General features: G+C 43.8%; 1 protein-coding gene and 1 pseudogene across 15 annotated transcripts in view; one reads left to right on the top strand and one right to left on the bottom strand.

Annotated features, from left to right (window-relative positions):
- The window catches only part of CLIP1 (CAP-Gly domain containing linker protein 1), a 125057-nt gene that overhangs the window by 69071 nt on the left and 38591 nt on the right, over positions 1–17395 (bottom strand). For all 15 annotated transcript variants that reach the window (XR_013551394.2, XM_078435848.2, XM_078435859.2 and 12 more), the window contains exon 3: positions 14296–14867. Coding sequence is in view for 14 of the 15 variants with exons in the window: in XM_078435848.2 (XP_078291974.2) it covers positions 14296–14867 (572 nt within the window). In the remaining variant the exon portion in view is untranslated. The remainder of the gene's footprint in view (positions 1–14295; positions 14868–17395) is intronic.
- On the top strand, positions 1768–2955 carry LOC144613917 (uncharacterized; annotated as a pseudogene).

The following is a 17395-nucleotide window of genomic DNA, read 5'->3' as shown; positions in this document are numbered from 1 at the left end:
AGGAGTTTGGGATGGCAGATTTTTTTTCAGCTTTAACCCTTTGTTGAAGATGGAAAAAACATTAAAGCCTCAAGCCTATGTAGTTTTTAAAGTTTATTTACTGAGAGAGAGAGAGAGCGAGCGAGCACGTGCAACGGGGGAAAGGGCAGAGAGAGACAGAGACTTCCAAGCAGGCTTTGTGCTGTCAGCACAGAGCCCAATGTGGGGCTTGATCCCACAACTGTGAGATCATGACCTGAGCCAAAATCAAGAGTCAGACGCTCAACTAAGCTACCCAGGTGCCCCTCGAGACTATGTACTTTTCCTCTGAAAGAAAAACTTTCAGACACACTGAAACTGATTTAAGGAACTAAGGGAGACGGTTTAAGGCACTTCAGGCAGGAAGGGCATGTGAAGGGTGACAGAGGGCAGGCAGCGCCAGGACATTACAGAAGCATCCTGGTGTCATGACAGGTATGAACGAGGCAAGACAGAGATGGAGAAAACTCCACGCAGGAGCCCTGTTGTGTCTGGCCCTGCAACCCGCAATGCCCAGCACAGCACAGCGGACCCTCAGAAAAACATTTGCAGAATAAATGGAAGGTGACTGTCTCCACTGGAGCCTACACAGAAAAGGCCACTTTTCCACATAGACCGACCAAAGGAAAAAGATCTCCTGTGGCTGAGGTTGAATGTGACATCTCAGAAGTGAGTAAAGAAAGAAATATGCTGACACACGGCAAGGGCTCTGAAGTTGGACAGATTCAAATGCCAGCTCTGTTAACTGGTCAGGCTGCTTAATTTCTAAATCTCAGTTTCCTCCTAAGTAAAATGGTGATGACTTTAGGGCTGTCGTGAGGGTCAAGTAAACCAACTCACATAAAGTTGCTCAGAGCGGTGTCTGACCGTGTAAGGCTCCAAGAGATGCTAACAGCGAGTCTCTGCCCGTGCGAACCGGAATACTAGTTCTCCATCGGGCACTTTGACTTTATGATACTCTTACTGGTATTCGTGGAACCTACAAACAGTCACCTACATAAAGCTGACCTCAGTGTTCTCCACCCTCCTAGATCACATCACTCCGAGCTGCCATCTACCCAGCATCACATGAACAGGACACAGGTCATGAAAGATGATACAATCTCATCAGATAATCTGTTGAATTCTTTGGGGGTGAGTCTAAGTTTACTGTCATGACAATCATTTTTCTAAGAGGCGTCAAGCAGGCTGTGGTCAGTAAATAACCCAAGCAAACCACAGGCTTCATTTGGAAGATTAAAAAAAAAAAAAAAAAAAAAAAAAAAAGCCATAGGGGTGCCTAGGTGACTCAACCCGTTAAGTGTCCAACTTCAGCTCAGGTCATGATCTCGCCATTCGTGAGTTTGAGCCCCACGTCGGGCTCTGTGCTGACAGCTCAGAGCCTGGAGCCTGCTTCAGATTCTGGGTCTCCCTCTCTCTCTGCTCCTTCCCCCCACTCGTGCTCTGTCTCTCAAGAATAAATAAACATAGGGGCGCCTGGGTGGCTCAGTCGGTTGAGCGTCCGACTTCGGCTCAGGTCACGATCTCGCGGTCCGTGAGATCGAGCCCCGTGTCAGGCTCTGTGCTGACCGCTCAGAGCCTGGAGCCTGTTTCACATTCTGTGTCTCCCTCTCTCTCTGACCCTCCCCCGTTCATGGACTGTCTCTCTCTGTCTCAAATATAAATAAACGTTAAAAAAAATTAAAAAAAAAAAAAAAAAAAAAAGAATAAATAAACATAAAATATATATACCACAAACAGGCAGGCGCTGCTGTGGGCTCGGCACCGGGCTTTGTCTGTCTGCCGGTGTAGGCCACTGTGGTGTTTAAGGACAGCCCATGGAAGAATCACATGAACAGGTGGTGATTAAGGACACTAAGCAGGCACGGACATGTTTGCATTTCCAACAGCTACCCCAGTCCAACAGACTGTCATGGAAGATGTATCCAGAATGTAGCACTTTTTAATGTGATGATAGAAGCCCCAACCACAAATATGATCACTCTGATGCCACAGGATCCTCAAGCTAGGATTTCCAGAATTTTTTAAGAAGAGAGAAGCTAGAACAAAATGCCCAGATTCTAAGACACTACAGGAAAGATTCGCCAGGAGTAAGACAGATGGTCTATGAAGGTCAGGAATGTGGAGAATCCTTCAGGCACAAAGGAGTTAGTCTAACCTTGCACGAGAGAACCCACACTGGTCAAAGCCCCTTTGAGTGTACCCACTGTGGAAAAAGTTTCATGGCCAACAGTAATCACAGGAGAGAAGCCCTATCGGTGCAAGGAATGTGAGAAAAGCTTTAGTCAACGAGGTAGTCTGGCCGTTCATGAAAGACTCTACACCAGACAGAAACCCTATGAGTGTGCTATTTGTCAGAGACGCTTCAGGAATCAAAATCACCTTGTTGTTCATAGAAAAAAGTTCACAGTGGTGAAAAGCCTTCAATCAGAAAGGAAGCTTATGGGCACCTGGGTGGCTCAGTCAGTTAAGCGTCTGACTTCAGTTGAAGTCATGATCTCACGGTTCTTGAGTTCAAGTCCCGCATCGGGCTCCCTGCTGTCAGCACAGAGCCTGCTTCAAATCCTCTGTCCCTCCTCTCTCTCTGCCCCGCCCCTGCTGGCATGCTCGCTCGTTCTCTCTCTCTCTCTCTCTCCCCCTCCCTCTTTCTTAAAAATAAATAAACATTTCTAAAAAATTAAAGGCTCTGTTCTTTAAAAAATAAAAAAGTAAGGAAGCTGAATTAAGCTTAACTGACCACCTCAAAGTCTGCACAAGCCTGAAACCCTATGCCTGTACACAGTGCAGAAGTTTCCACACCAGGAAGAATTGTATCCCACATGGCAAAATCCACACAGGACAGACACCCTACTGTGTGGCCAGTGCGGGAAAAGCTTCACTCAGAGAGGCACTCTGGCTGTGCACCAGCAAAGCTGCTCATGAAGACTCACCCTCTGACCACTCTCTTCAGAGAGGAAGTTCTCTTTATGAGTGAAAAGTCCAAAATCCTCAGATCAAGCAACCTATCCAATTCTACGGAATGAATGGACACTCTTTCAGAAAGATCATCATTGGATAAGGCAAATTGGCTTTTTTCCTTTCCCCCAAATGCGTATGAAAAATAAATGTCTTGTTTATTATAAAAAAAGAAAATTAAATTAAAAAAAAATTTAAACACTACAAGTAGCACATAAGCAACTATTTCTCTAAAGGCAGGTAATAAAATATACATTTACCCTGAAGAAAAAAATACCATACCACAAACTTTGTTTGAAATGGATGACTACTGGTTCCTACGATGAGCGGTTTTTTTATTTTTTTCTCCCACCAAACCTCAAACTCTTGACTCCTATGACAGACCATATACTTTCCCTCTTCTTGTAAAAGATCATCAGTAGTTGCTCAAAATATCTTCAACAGAGACAGGAAGTCATTCATTCATTCAAATCCTTTTCTACTTAATCATTCCATAGTCAGATTTTTTTAAAGTATTTAAATATGATTTTATAGGGGTGCCTGGGTGGCTCAGTCAGTTGAACATCTGCCTCTTGATTTCAGCTCAGGTCATGATGCCAAGGTCATGGGATCAAGCCCCATGTCAGGCTCTGAGCTAACAGCACAGAGCCCACTTGGGATTCTCTCTCTCTCCTTCTGCCCCTTCCCCCTGCTCATGCCTTCTCTCTTGAAAATAAAAAAGCAAAACAAAACAAACACATGACTTTATGAAGTTAGTTTTACTTCTCAAGTGTTCCAGAGAATCCACAGTATTTTAGTATATGCGGTTACATTAGATATAAGACACAATTTTCAAATCTATGTTTTAGAGACAGATATCAAGATTTTTAGAGAAAACAAATTTTTAGTATAAATATAAAAAACTAGATTTCCATGACAGACACAAATAACTACCATTCACTCCCTTTACTTTCAGACAACGAGCATATAACTCCTAAACTGTGGTCAATCTAAGTGAAAATCAGAAGTCACTGCTAGAGGGGCACCTGGGTCGGTTAGGTGTCTCACTTCAGCTTAGTTTGTGATCTCGTGGTTCCTGAGTTCGAGCCCCATGTCAGGCTCTGTGCTGACAGCTCAGAGCCTGGAGCCTGCTTAAGATTCTATGTCTCCCTCTCTCTCTGCCCCTCCCCTGCTCACACGCTCTTGCTCTCTTACTCTCTCTCTCTCTCTCTCTGAAAGATAAACATTGGAAAAAAAAAAAAAAAGAACTCACTACTAGAGACAAAATTAACAAACTAGGACCTCAAAGAAAAACAAAGCCACTGTTTTCACGCTTCAGAAAATCTCAGATTTGTAAGTTCTTATTCACTCATACAATATATATTTGAGTGCTTAGGTTCTTGGGATACAAATATAAACAGAACACAGTGTTGGTCACTGATGGAGAGAGAAACTGAGACCACCAATTCCGGTGAAAAGTAGTACGTAGTCTTAAGAGGCTTCTACAAAATGCTGTGCGAACATACAAATACTCTTCTTGCAAACTCCGGTGCTCCTGTGACAAAGAAGAACACTGACGAATTCAGCCAGCTAATGAGCGAGTCCACAAACAGGAGAGAGGAAACACTTAATGCTCTCTGAACTCTCCCATCTATTTATCACCAATCCCAAACGTGCCCCGTAATCTGTGTCCTGGTTTCCAAAGCTAGCAAATGTCCAATGAGTGGTAACGAGGGACTGTTTCACAGGAATATTATGATCAACGAAACTTCATGAGGTGGCCTCTTGTTTGCCATATTCTGAGTTAAGCAGTTTATTTATAAAAAGTTTATACGTAAATATGGCTAATTGGCATTTACCAAGTACAAATTTAGCCCTGACTTAAACTTAATCAGCTGTGAAATGAAGGTGCCAGCACGGGTATTCTGTATTACCTCAACTAGAGAGCCAACCCCACTTGGGATGGTTTTTTGGAGCAAGCCTCCCACAGAGAAGGGTTAAACCTTCCTACCTCATTTTTACCCCGGCTCCTAACTGCACCTCTTGTGGTCATCCTTTACAATTCTACTCCCCCTCTTCGAGGGTACGTGACAGCTATACTAAAAACCCTCTGGTTCTTTAACAATATTTACGAGCACCTACTATGTGTCAGGCACTATCGTAAGTGCTGGGGATATGATCGTGAACGACGTACAAAGTCTCTAGACTTTCACGGAGCCTAAATTTTGGTCAGGGGAAAATGGACAATCAACAAGTAAATAAACAAAATGAACGTTTTGAGTAGTGTAGAGGGCTAGGGAACAAAACAAAATAGGGTGATGTGATAGTGCCTGTGAAGGATCTTTAGCCGGGGCAGCAGGAAAAGGATCCTCAAGGAGGTGACCTTTGAGCCAAGGCTCAAATGACTACTAGGCACTAACCATGTGAAGATCCAGGGGCAGAAGAAAGGGCAAATCCCAAGGTGCGAATGAGTCTGGGGGTTGGAAACAGCAAGGAGGCCAGCGTGGCTGAATGGAGTGGGGAAGGGAGACATGTTGAGGGAAAGGAGGTCAGAAGGGTGGGCAGGATCCAGAGCACGTGGGCCCTGCAGGGACGGAATTCAGATTTTATTTTAACGTAATGGGAAGCCCTGTTAGACAGCAGTGTGTCGGTCAGTGCCAAATCTACAGCACCAAGAAGAAGGTGTGGCACAGAGTGGACACTCAGCATATTTACTGAATGACGGAAGCTGTTAAATACAGCTATTACCGGTTCCGTGGGCTAAGTAAACGTCATTGTTTCTTCGCTCCATGTCATCATTTCAGTCTCTCCATCTGTAATGTATGATAGTGAGTAAACCCCCTTAGAAAAATAATACGACAAGCGCAGATGATGTGGAACAGGTATCCTCTCATAAACTCTGTAACTCTCCTGAAAACAAACAGGTAAAATAAAAAGACGGCATAATTATAAAGACGATGGTTAAAAGAAGAAAAAGCTGTTTGACTTGCATGTTAACCCTTAAAATTCATCTTCCCTTCTGTAAAGCCTATGAGAATACCAAGAAACAGAAAGAAAAAGGGGGTGGGGTGGGGAGAGGGTTAAACATCAGAGCATGGGCACAGAACTATTGACTTTTTCACACAGGCTTATAAGTAAGTACCAAAATCAGGACATTTTGAAGTAGGAGCAGGGATTCCTTTAACAAAAATTTAAGAAAATATATAGGCAAATGGATAATGAAATGTGATATATCCATAAAACGGAATGTATTTAGCCATGAAAAACAAAGAGCTACAACACGATGAACCTTCAAACATTATGTTATGGAAGAGGCCAGACACACAAAAAACTGTGTGTTATATAATGGCATTTACAGAAAGTGACCAGGAAAGGAATAAGACAGAAAGCAAATCAGTGATTGCCTGGGGCTGGAGTTGGGAGTGGAAAATGACTTGCCAACTGGTAAAAGAGAACTTTTTAGGGTGCTAGAAATATTCTAAAACTGGACTGCAGAGATTTTATAACTCTATACATTTATTAAATACCACTGAATTATACACTCACAATGGATGCATATACTATACCTCCATAGAGTGGTTTAAAAACAATAGAGAGGGGAGCCTGGGTGACTCAGTCGGTTGACCATCAGACTTTTTGATTTTGACTCAGGTCACGGTCTCACAGTTCGTGAGATTGAGCCCCGTGTCAGGCTCTGCCCTGAAAGCACCTGAGATTCTCTAGGTCTCTCTCTGCCCCTCCCCACTCACGCTTGCACTCTCTCTCAAAATAAATTTTAAAAAAAGAAAGAACAAGATTAAAAATATATATACCAGCTATTTTTTATACCCACATAAAAGATAGGTTTAGCTTTAAAAAAAGATGATAAATGGGGTAATGGATGTATGTCATAGCAGCAAGAGTAGGATTCCCTTAAGAGGCTGGCAAGGCAGAAAACTGAAATGCCACTGGGTATCAGACAGCATCTCTTTATTTACTTACTTTTAAAAAGAAAAGACACATAAAAATGTATAAAGACGTTAGTATGCTCACCAACCAGATTAACTTGTAACTATTTCACTCCATCATTCATAGTATTTCTAGAATACTACCGCAAGAAATGAGCCAACATGTAACAGCTAACCATACCATGTATGTATATTAAATAAGTGTTCCCTGGAAAGGATTACCTGGGAACTAGGAAGAAGTCAAACAAACCCATTACCAATCCCTGAGAAGCTGCAAGGAAGACTTCTACATTTTTCCTTCTCTAAAAACCCCTATTCAAAACATTCTTTGCCCAAACTCTCTAGTCTCAGGTTCAAGATATTTTGATTAATTCTGCTTAACGATTTCATGAAAGCAATACTAAGAGTTAGAAGATGTGCTCTAGTAACAGGCTTTCCAACATTAGACTCAGGCCTGGGCAGTAGTTGACCTTTCCTCTCTCCCAGTCCCACAGTAGGACAGAGGGATCTGTGTTCTCAACCAGAACTTTCGGAGCCCCAAGGGCCTACACTAAGATTTCAAGGCTAGAGAGATACCAGCTTTGATCTCTGTAAGATATCTTATGTTTGCAAAAAGAACCTAATCTCACATTAATTAGCCAGGCTCAGGGACTAAGCCCCGGAGAAAACTCTCCCAACGCTGTAAAACCAAAACCAAAACCAAAACCAAAACCAAAACCACCAGTGTAGACAGACAGGGCACCACAAAGGGTTTTATGCAGGAATAGCATGATCAGGTCTCCATTTTAGATGCCCCGCTCTGTAACTGTGTGGAGAACAGAACTGGGGAGAGACAGGTAGTGGCTGGACAGTGGTCTGGAAGTCCAGGTGAAAGTGATGCCAGCCCACTTCAGACAGTGCAGGACAACAGGGCTAGAGAGGGGAAGGGGGAGGACGAAACCCAAGACATGAAATCTAACAGGTGGATGGCTTTATGCACCCTCAAGCCCTGCAAGTAAAAGTGAGAAAAACACACTTATTCTACCCTCTCACAAGTAAAAGCAGGGAGGAGGAGGAAGGGCACCTGCACCCACCATGAACTGCTAGGGTGTGATTCCACTGGCCCTGGCTCTGACAAAGAGGAGGCAGCTGCTGGAGCCAGCTTCTCACCAATACTGTGAGGCTCTCTGCAGGTCCCCGAGTAAAATCTATTATGCTGGAAAAGATCCCCATAGTCAGCCAGGGTCTCCAAAAAAGAGGTTTGTCGTTTTTTCTTAAGCATTTACTTATTAATTTTGAGGGCGAGAGTGAGCAGGAGAGGGGCAGAGAGTGAGGGAGAGGGAGAGGGGAAGAGGGGGAGAGGGAGAGGGGAAGAGGGGGAGGGGGAGAGGGGGAGAGGGGGAGAGGGGGAGAGGGGGAGAGGGAGGGGGAGAGAGAGAGAGGGAGGGGGGGAGAGAGAGAGAGAGAGAGAGAGGGAGGGAGGGAGGGAGGGAGGGAGAGACAGACAGAGAGAATCCCAAGCAGGCTCTGCGCTATCAAAGCAGAGTCCCATGTGGGGCACGAACTCACAAACCTGAGCCGAAACCAAGAATTAGATGCTTAACCAACTGAGCCACGCAGATGCCTCTCCAAAACGTTTTTAACATAATGTGAACATCTAGAGTCTGCTCAACTTTGCGGCATACAAAATAACAGATCTTTCTGTATTTCAAAATAACAAACTATCCAGCAATCAAGGTACAGAGAGGCCACAGTAAAGAACAACTTCCACGAGAACCTGCCCAGGTAGGTGATGAACAAATACCCAATATAAGCGCAATGTGACAACCAGACTCGCAGATTTGGGGGTTCTAAGTTACTGGTAAGAGGACTGAGGAAACCAGAAGAAATCAAATTATTAGAAAGGGCATTTAGTGGGGTCATATTTATGTAAACATAAAATGGTAATAGTGCTCTGGACTATAATTTGGCAATATATTATAATTTTAAATGTTTATATATTCCTTTACACAGAAACTTCATTTCTAGGGAAAACAATGGAAGCAATCTAATGCCTATGATTAAATTAGGTGCAATAGCTTCCAAAGAGTGTGATACCAAAGAGAACTTTTTTTTTTTTTTAAGTTTATTTGTTTTGAGAGAGAGAGAGATAGCACACAAGCAAGGGAAGGGCACAGAGAGAAAATGAATCTCAAGCAGGCTCCACAACCATCCGCATGGAGCCGATGTGGCACTTGAACTCATGAACCACGAGATCATGACCTGAGCCAAAATCAAGAGTCAGGTACTTAACCTACTGAGCCACCCAGGTACCCCTTCTTATTTTAAATAAGAATTGTATTTACTAGCATAGAAATGCCTCCAGTCAACAGAAGTATATTGTGAAGTGGTGTTTACACAATATGACCCTGCTATATGTGTGTTTTAAATTAATAAGTTACAGACAGATCTCACAAACGTAACATTGAACTAATCAAGAGAGACACACAAAGTATATACTAGATGAACTATAGTTATTTAAGGTTCAAGCACACACAAAATAAATCTTATGAATAAAGGTATTTTTTAATTCTCAGGAAGACTTTTTTCTTCTTTCACAGTATCCAAAAGACCTACAGATCTATACCGTAGGACTGTTAGTGTAAGAGCTCTGGGAGCAGCTTATAAGAACATTAAACTTGTCATTTTAAAAAATAAAGTGCTTAGAAGTCTCCTTCTCATATATGGTCATAGGCTAAGAATTTGGCACAGAACATACAGTCCCAGATATGGAGACAACCATGTTGAAACACAACAGCTGGAAGTCAGTCATGTTTCTCAAGAATCTGACATCACCTCCTTGAAATATCAAATATACCCAAAAACGCAGCAAGGCCATCTCAAAAATATTCAGGGCAATTAGTTACCCTAGAGATTCCCAGTCTGCAACGAGGCAGGTCTCTGAGAGTGCAGTGAGCCCCAGTATGAAGCCAAAGCAGCTCATCACACCGGATGGGCTAAAGCAATCTTCGGGGAGATCCATGCAATATTCACGAGGACAAATGGGTGCACAGAGACCAGAGAGAGACGGGAAGGACACACATGGGTTTGTTACAAGCAGCTCTGACGGACCCTCCTCGGGCTTCCAGATATTACCAAAATCAGCACAACTTACTCCATGGCTAACTGATCCTGCTGGCGACTATGAGCGTACGGTGCAGGGGAGAGGTGACAAGGGGGAGCTTCAGCAAGCCCTAACTGCCTTCCTAAGAAACACATGCCTGATACAGTCATAGCTCCAGAGCTCCTACTGGGGTCTTACACAGGTCGTTTGGCTAAACACCACACCCACTGCAGAAATCCACTTTCTTGCTCTTCCTGCAATGGGCTGAAGAAGTGAAGTTACGGAGGGTGGGGGTATGAAGGCAAGCTCAATTGCCGGATTCTCTGTACCAGTTCAACATGGCAGAAGTCAAGAGGGCCCTGTGGGTGGGACTGGGAACATTCTAGAACAAGCCTCACATAACAGTGATCTGATGATCTTAGTTTTGTGGGATTTTGGTAACCAACTTTAATTAGGAAAATTCTGTATGAAATATTTCAGATTTTCATATCTAATTTCCTTAATAAATTCATCTTGAAGCAAAAATGTTTCATATTTCTAAATCAAAGATTTCTATTAAACAAAGCGGTGTGTTACACAGAAACTGGGACATTCGCACACACATTTATCACAAACCTATACAACCTGAGGCAAGTCCTGCTTCTTCTCTGGGCTTCAGTATTATAAGCAAAGTGAGGCATTTGGTGATTTCAAAAGATCCCATCCAGGCTCTAAAATGCTGTGACTCTAAGGTACTCTTGTAATTTCTCCTAGAAATACTAACCAAAGGCAGTGAATAATTTTATTGCTTCCAATAATACACTCATAAGACTTAAAATTCTCATAGATTCAAGTTAAATTTTGTTCCAAGTATGCCAGTTCTGACCATGTCATTAAAATTTTCCTAGCAGTACACCATTCAAACCTCTACACTCCAACCTGTGTCTGCAGATTCACCTTCTTCCTTCCTATAAAAATGGAGGAAGTCTCCCTCTCTTAATCACAAGCCAGTTAATTCTTCCTGTGTATGAGCTTGGGGTGACATCTCCTTCCAGGAACTTCTGTCCACCACTTATCCCCTCTCTCTACTGTGTCTGTAACCTGTTCCTTGGGTCCAGATCATTTTAGTCAGAATATAAATATTCCAGATGTTGACATCTTTAAAAAAAGAAAATAAACAAAATCTTCCCGAGACCCAGCACTCCTCCAGCATCAGCCTGACCATCCGCCGGACCTCTGTACTCTCCTTCAACGTCCAACCTCTTCAAAGAAAGGTCACCTCCAACCCGTTCTTACCCACCTCGAGTCCATTCTGTACAAAGCAGTCAGAGTGATCTTCCCAAGCTACAAATCCAATACCACTCTCATTGTTCCTAACGAGAACACAGCCTGTCCTCATAGGCTCCATGTCACCTGTCCCTGCAGACCCCACATAGTTAACTAGCCTCACCTCCTACCACACACTGCACCTGGGGAAGGACACTGGTCTCTTCCTCAAACATGCCAACGCCTTCCCATCCCAGGGAGTCTGCCCCTCCCTCAGCCAGAAGGCTCCTTCTGCCCACCACCACTTCCTTTGGGCAGCCCAATTCCTATCCTTCAGGTCCACTTTAATCACAGCATCCTCGTGTCAGCCTTTTGCTGTGAGTTAAACCATGCTGATCATGTATTTCGGCTGTTTTAGCAGTCAAGCGGTTTACCACTGGACCAGGATTTCAATCAACTCACTTTGCTTGGTGGAAAGGGAGAGTTTCTTGTTTTGAAAGTGTGCCATGTGCTTTCTCCAATGGGAAGGAAAGAAGTTGTTGACAAAAAGCACTTAGTCTGGCATTGCATATAACCTGCAATCTAATCTACAGAGCAGTCCTGTGCTAAGGTAACAGGTTTCCGATTTAACCAAAGCTTACTATGTGAGTATGTACCATAAGCCTTAAAAATGTTTATACCCTTTAAACTAGTAATTCCACCTCTATGAATTTACCCTGTGAAAGTAAGATATATACACACAGCAAAAAATTTTAAAGGCATTCATGGCAGCAGTTATCTACAGAGTTAAAAAAAAAAAAAAGAGGGGCGCCTGGGTGGCGCCCCCAGGGGGCTCGAGCCCCGCGTCAGGCTCTGGGCTGATGGCTGATGGCTCGGAGCCTGGAGCCTGTTTCCGATTCTGTGTCTCCCTCTCTCTCTGCCCCTCCCCCGTTCATGCTCTGTCTCTCTCTGTCCCAAAAATAAATAAAAAACGTTGGAAAAAAAAAAATTAAAAAAAAAAAAAAGAAGGAAAAGAAAAAAAGTAAGTATCAAAAAACCTTTATTGCCACAAAAGAGCAGTTGTACGAAACCCAAAACTGGTACAGCAAGGGAACAGCAGCTAAACAAATGAGATATAGGTTGAGTTGCATGGCATGGAAAAGCTGTCTTAACATGCTCTAAGTTCTGACACATCTGCCTTTGAAATTCATGACTAACCGAAGAGGGAACACACTGACCTTGAAACAAAGGGATCCAGAAGGAACCCCTTGAAGGTAAGAGGTATTAGAAGGCCCCCACAGGTATGTGAGGTCTCCTGGATTCATGGTGCTACAGGCCTGGGGGGCAGAAGTCCTGGGTCCTAACTCTAAAATCTGCTGGGAACCCACTGTGTGACCTGTAGGTAGTCACTTCATTTCCCTGGGTGTAAGTTTTCTATCTGTAACACAACAAAACCACAAAGACCACTTCTAATTTTACAATTATACTGTTGGGCACCTGGGTGGCTCAATCGGTTAAGTGTCTGACTCTTGATTTCAGCTCAGGTCAAGATCTCACAGTTTGTGAGTTCGAGCCCTGCATTGGGCTCTGCGTGCATGGGATTCTTGAAACATTCCCTCTCTCTCTGCCCCTTTCCTGTGCACATGTGTGCTCTCTCTCTCAAAAATAAACATAAAAAAAAAGTATACTGTCAATCATCACCTCTCCACAACAGGCACCTGAGTAAAAAGACCAAAATTTAAATTGCACGTCTACCCCTCTTTGGGTTGGAAGCCCTTGAACTAGTGACCACCCTTCTCCGAGCCTCCTTCTCCTCAGTTCCACGGGGCTCCTCCAGAGCACGGTGGAAACACCACCTGAGGCACACTGAGGGCTAACAGCTCTCCCCGTCTTCCCATTGCATCACTGGAAGCTGCCACGCCCGGCGACTTCTACAGCTGCTCAACAGACACGAGAAAAGGAAGAGCAAAGGGTTAGACACTGCTGACCAACTTCATGCCTTAACCGAACTAACTGAAGTGTTCACAGAGTGAAATAGGAAAGCTTTAAATTTTCATCAGTGAAAAAAAGAGTTACCATCTCGAGTGTTTGCTGTCTACCAGGCGCTGCTAAGAAATTTAAATGTGTTGGGGTGCCTGGGTGGCTCAGCCGGTTAAGTGTCCGACTTTGGCTCAGGTCATGATCTCGCAGTTTGTGGGTTCGAGTCCCACATCGGGCTCTGTGCTGACAGCTCAGAGCCTGGAGCCTGCTTCGGATTCTGTGTCTCCCTCTCTTTCTGCCCTTCCACTTTTCATGCTCGCTCTCTCTCTCTCTCTCTCTCAAAAATAAATAAAAATTTTTAAAAATTAAAAAAAAAAAGTTTAAATGCGTTATCTAATTTAATCCTTCCAATGATGCTAGGAGGTTAGTTAGTACTATTATTATGTTCTTACGGATGAGGAAACTGGGAAGTTAACTTGCTGAGGTCACAAATGCAAAGCTGGTGTTTTTTAGCTTCTTGTTTAAAACAAAGAACACATCAACCACTGTCATAAATTCAGGGGTTCTAGAATTACATACAGCATAGACCTTACATGTTGTGTTTCTTGCCTATTAGTAAACAGAAACTACTGCACATTTCCTTCCTTTTCCTAGATCTGAACCTGGTAATTTCAGAGGCACAGGAATTCTGAAATGACATCCTGTTTTGTCTGAGTTTTTCAAGACACCTAAAAAAGCAGGATCTTATATACACCTACACACCACCCTTAAAGCAAAAATTAAGAACCAGGGGGAAAAAACTTTCCAAGTCCACTTCTGAGCTTGTTTTGTCAAGTAATAGTTACAAATAATAAATTCAACATTCTTTTGGCTAACCTGGTAGATAAAACTTCAACTAACCATTGCAAACTTATGTTCATACTATACAGCCAGTTACTAATTTGCTGCATTTTCACACATAAACCCAACAATTAGAAAAGTTGACGAATTTCTCTATAAATGAGCGGTCCCTCTAAAACAGACGCCAAGCCTGTCTGTGTGCATTTCAACCATTCATCAGTAACTAGTCTCAGTTCAACACAATGACCTCAGAAAGGTCTATGGACTCACCAATACTCTGTCTCCAATTTTGAGCTCTCTTTCTCCTTTCTTGATTGAACCGGCCTCTGAGAGGTTGGAGATAGATTCACTGGCAGTTTTTGTAAGGTTGCTGATCTGAGACGTAGCTGAAGGTTCCTTTGCTGTTGGCTGGGACGATTTATGGGGGATATTTGAAGGGACTGCTGGGGACGAGGTCATCATGCCGGCCGTTGAGGTGGACAGAGGCGAAGTCGCTCTGGAAGCAGGAGTCGTCTGCAGGCCGTTAGCTTCATCTTCTGCCTGCACCTTCCTTGTCAACTTCGAAGGGCGGGTGAATATGCCCTTTAGAGGCTCACACTGGAAGTACCGAACTCCTGCCACTGAACCGTCATTTTTGCCTATGGGTTCATCTAAAACAATCCCGGCCCACTGGCCCGGTGCGAACTGGGTTTCTCCCAGAAACTGGATGAATCCAGGTTTATTCCCATTCACCCAAACTCTCTCCCCGACTCGAAAGTCATCCACAAATTCCTCTTGTGCCTCAGAGGATGGCGCACTTGATGCTTTTTCACTGGATGTTGTTCTTTCCACTGGAGCTACAACTGCAAACAGAAGAAAGGATCAGAGAAGATTCACTTTCATATTCGAGCAGACCACTCCTTTCTACCTTAAAGGAAAATAAACTGGAGAAAGCCCAAAGCAACAGGAGTCACAGCATTTCTAAGGTGTGCGGTCCTTTTTTTTTTTTTTTTTTTTTTAACAAGGAGGCAAAGAGTACTTAACCCATTAGAGCACCTGGCTGGCTGAGTGAAGCGTACGACTCTTGATCTCGGGGTTGTGAGGTCGAGCTCCACATTGGGTATAGAGATTACTTAAATCAATTAAACAACAACAAAAAAAGATAAAAGTACTTGACCCACCACTACCATTTTCAATGCTGTCGAAACTCAGTGAGCTGGTGGGATTAATCCTTACCGGCAATTATGACTGGAAAAAGTCCAAGCGGGGGGGGGGGGGGGGGGGGAGTCCCTTTCCCATAGATCATAATACAGGTTTGATTTCATCTTTTCCTTTCCCCTCCTCCCTGCACATCAGGAGCAAACACCCACTCAGATCCCTGGAGACGGGCGCTATTCCCTCGTGGGCGCAGTCGTCCAGAGATTCGCAGTCATGCCTGGAGAAGGAGGGGACTCGGAGCTGCAGCCCTGCCACCTCACTCCAAGACACCAGATAAACCCCATTCCTTTGCTGGCAGAGATGTGGAAATCACAAGGGAAAAAAAAGGTAGCACTTGGCCAAACTCGCTGCTAAGGCAAGATGACTTTATGTAATCTCTACCCTGTGGCAAAAACAGAAGTTAAATTTTGCCAGAAATGTGATATTTACACTGGAAATTCCAGCATTCATCCAGCAAGTGCTCATTAAATATTTGGTATGAACTGGCCAAGTCCACAATCTTAACCACTCTATCATTTTTTTTTTTTTTTTTTTTTTTTTTGGTTATTTTGAGAGAGACAGAGACAGCAGGAGCAGGGAAGGGGCAGAGAGAGAGGAAGACAGAGAATCCCAAGAGGGCTCCACACTGTCAGCACGGAGCCCAACATGGGGCTGGAACTCATAAAGCCACGAGATCATGACCTGAGCAGAAACCAAGAGTCAGACGCTTAACTGAATGAGCCACCAGGTGCCCCTTAAGCACACTACCATTTACTAGGCACATTGCAGTCTTAGGATGTTACATGATCTCTGAGTTCAATTTCTTCATCTGTAAGAGGAAAGTAGTATCTAAAGAGTTTTCGGGGCGCCTGAGTGGCTCAGTCGGTTAGGCATCCGACTTCGGCTCAGGTCATGATCTCACGATTTATGAGTTCAGGCCCTGCGTCGGGCTCTGTGCTGAGGGCACAGAGCCTGGAGCCTGCTTCAAATTCTGCCTCCTTCTCTCTCTGCCCCTCCCCACTTGTGCTCCGTCTCTCTGTCTCTCAAAAATAAATAAATGTAAAGAGCTTTAGGGGTGCCTGCGTGGCTCAATTGATTAAGTGTCCAACTCTTGATTTCAGCTCAGGTCATGATCTCACGGTTCATGGGATCCAACCCTGTCTCAGGTTCTGTGACAGTGTGGAAACGGCTTGGGATTCTGTCTCTCTCTACCCCCTCTCCCGCTCACATGCACACGCTGGCTCTCTCTCAAAATAAATAAGCTTTAAAAAAGTAATAAAATAAGGGATACCTGGGTGGCTCAGTCGGTTAGGCGTCCACTTTTGGCTCAGGTCATGGTCTTGCAGTTCGTGAGTCCAAGCCCCACATTGGGCTCTGCACTGACCTTGCGGAGCCTACTTGGGATTCTTTTTCTCTGCCCTTCCCCCCACCCAAAATAAATAAACTTCAAAAAAATAAAAATAAAGATTAAATGAAATAATGTATTTATTCATGCTCCTCTTTTCTTTGAGTTTCCACCACTCCAGCACCTAGTCACAGGCACTGTTCTTCACGAGGGGACAAAGCACGACAGCACAGCCCATGCCATTACAGAGCCCAGAGTAGAGACGTGGGGTCAGTCAAAAGACACACCAGGTGATTTCAGGTGATGGAAGTGCGGTGGAGGAGACGGTGGCTTTAGGCAGAGCAGTCAGGAAAGGCCTCCTGGAGGAAGTAACATCTGGCCTGAGGCCTGATCAACAGAAAGAGTGAACCATGCACAGATCAAAGAACAGAATTGTCTGGACGGCCTAAGGAGGAGGAACATCCCTTTACCCTACACAGGAGACTGTGGAGTTTTGATTTATGAAGGGTTTGTGTTGTTGTTGTTGTTGTTTTTAGAAGACGGTAGACGCTCTCAGATCAAACAGATAATCATCTGCCAAAGACAGGCCAGCCCAGTTTTTTAGGATCTATTCCAGCTTTGTACATGAACAATTCTTCCTGACAGAGTGCTGAAAGCATGAGTTTCTGAAAAACAATCCTCATAAAAGTGCTCCAACTGGTAATTATTTCCTTTTAAGCATATTAAATTTTAATGTTTATAGGCTGCTTGACTCTAAAAAAAAAAAAAAAAACAAACAAAAACCAACTAGTGTGTGCTGAATACTGTTGAGGTAACCAAGTGAATTTCTCCTGATCTCCTGCACCCAAG

The sequence above is a fragment of the Panthera onca genome, chromosome D3 (genome assembly GCF_046562875.1).
Source record: "Panthera onca isolate mPanOnc1 chromosome D3, mPanOnc1 haplotype 2, whole genome shotgun sequence".
NCBI lineage: Eukaryota > Metazoa > Chordata > Mammalia > Carnivora > Felidae > Panthera > Panthera onca.
This window is presented reverse-complemented; position numbering and strand designations above follow the sequence as displayed.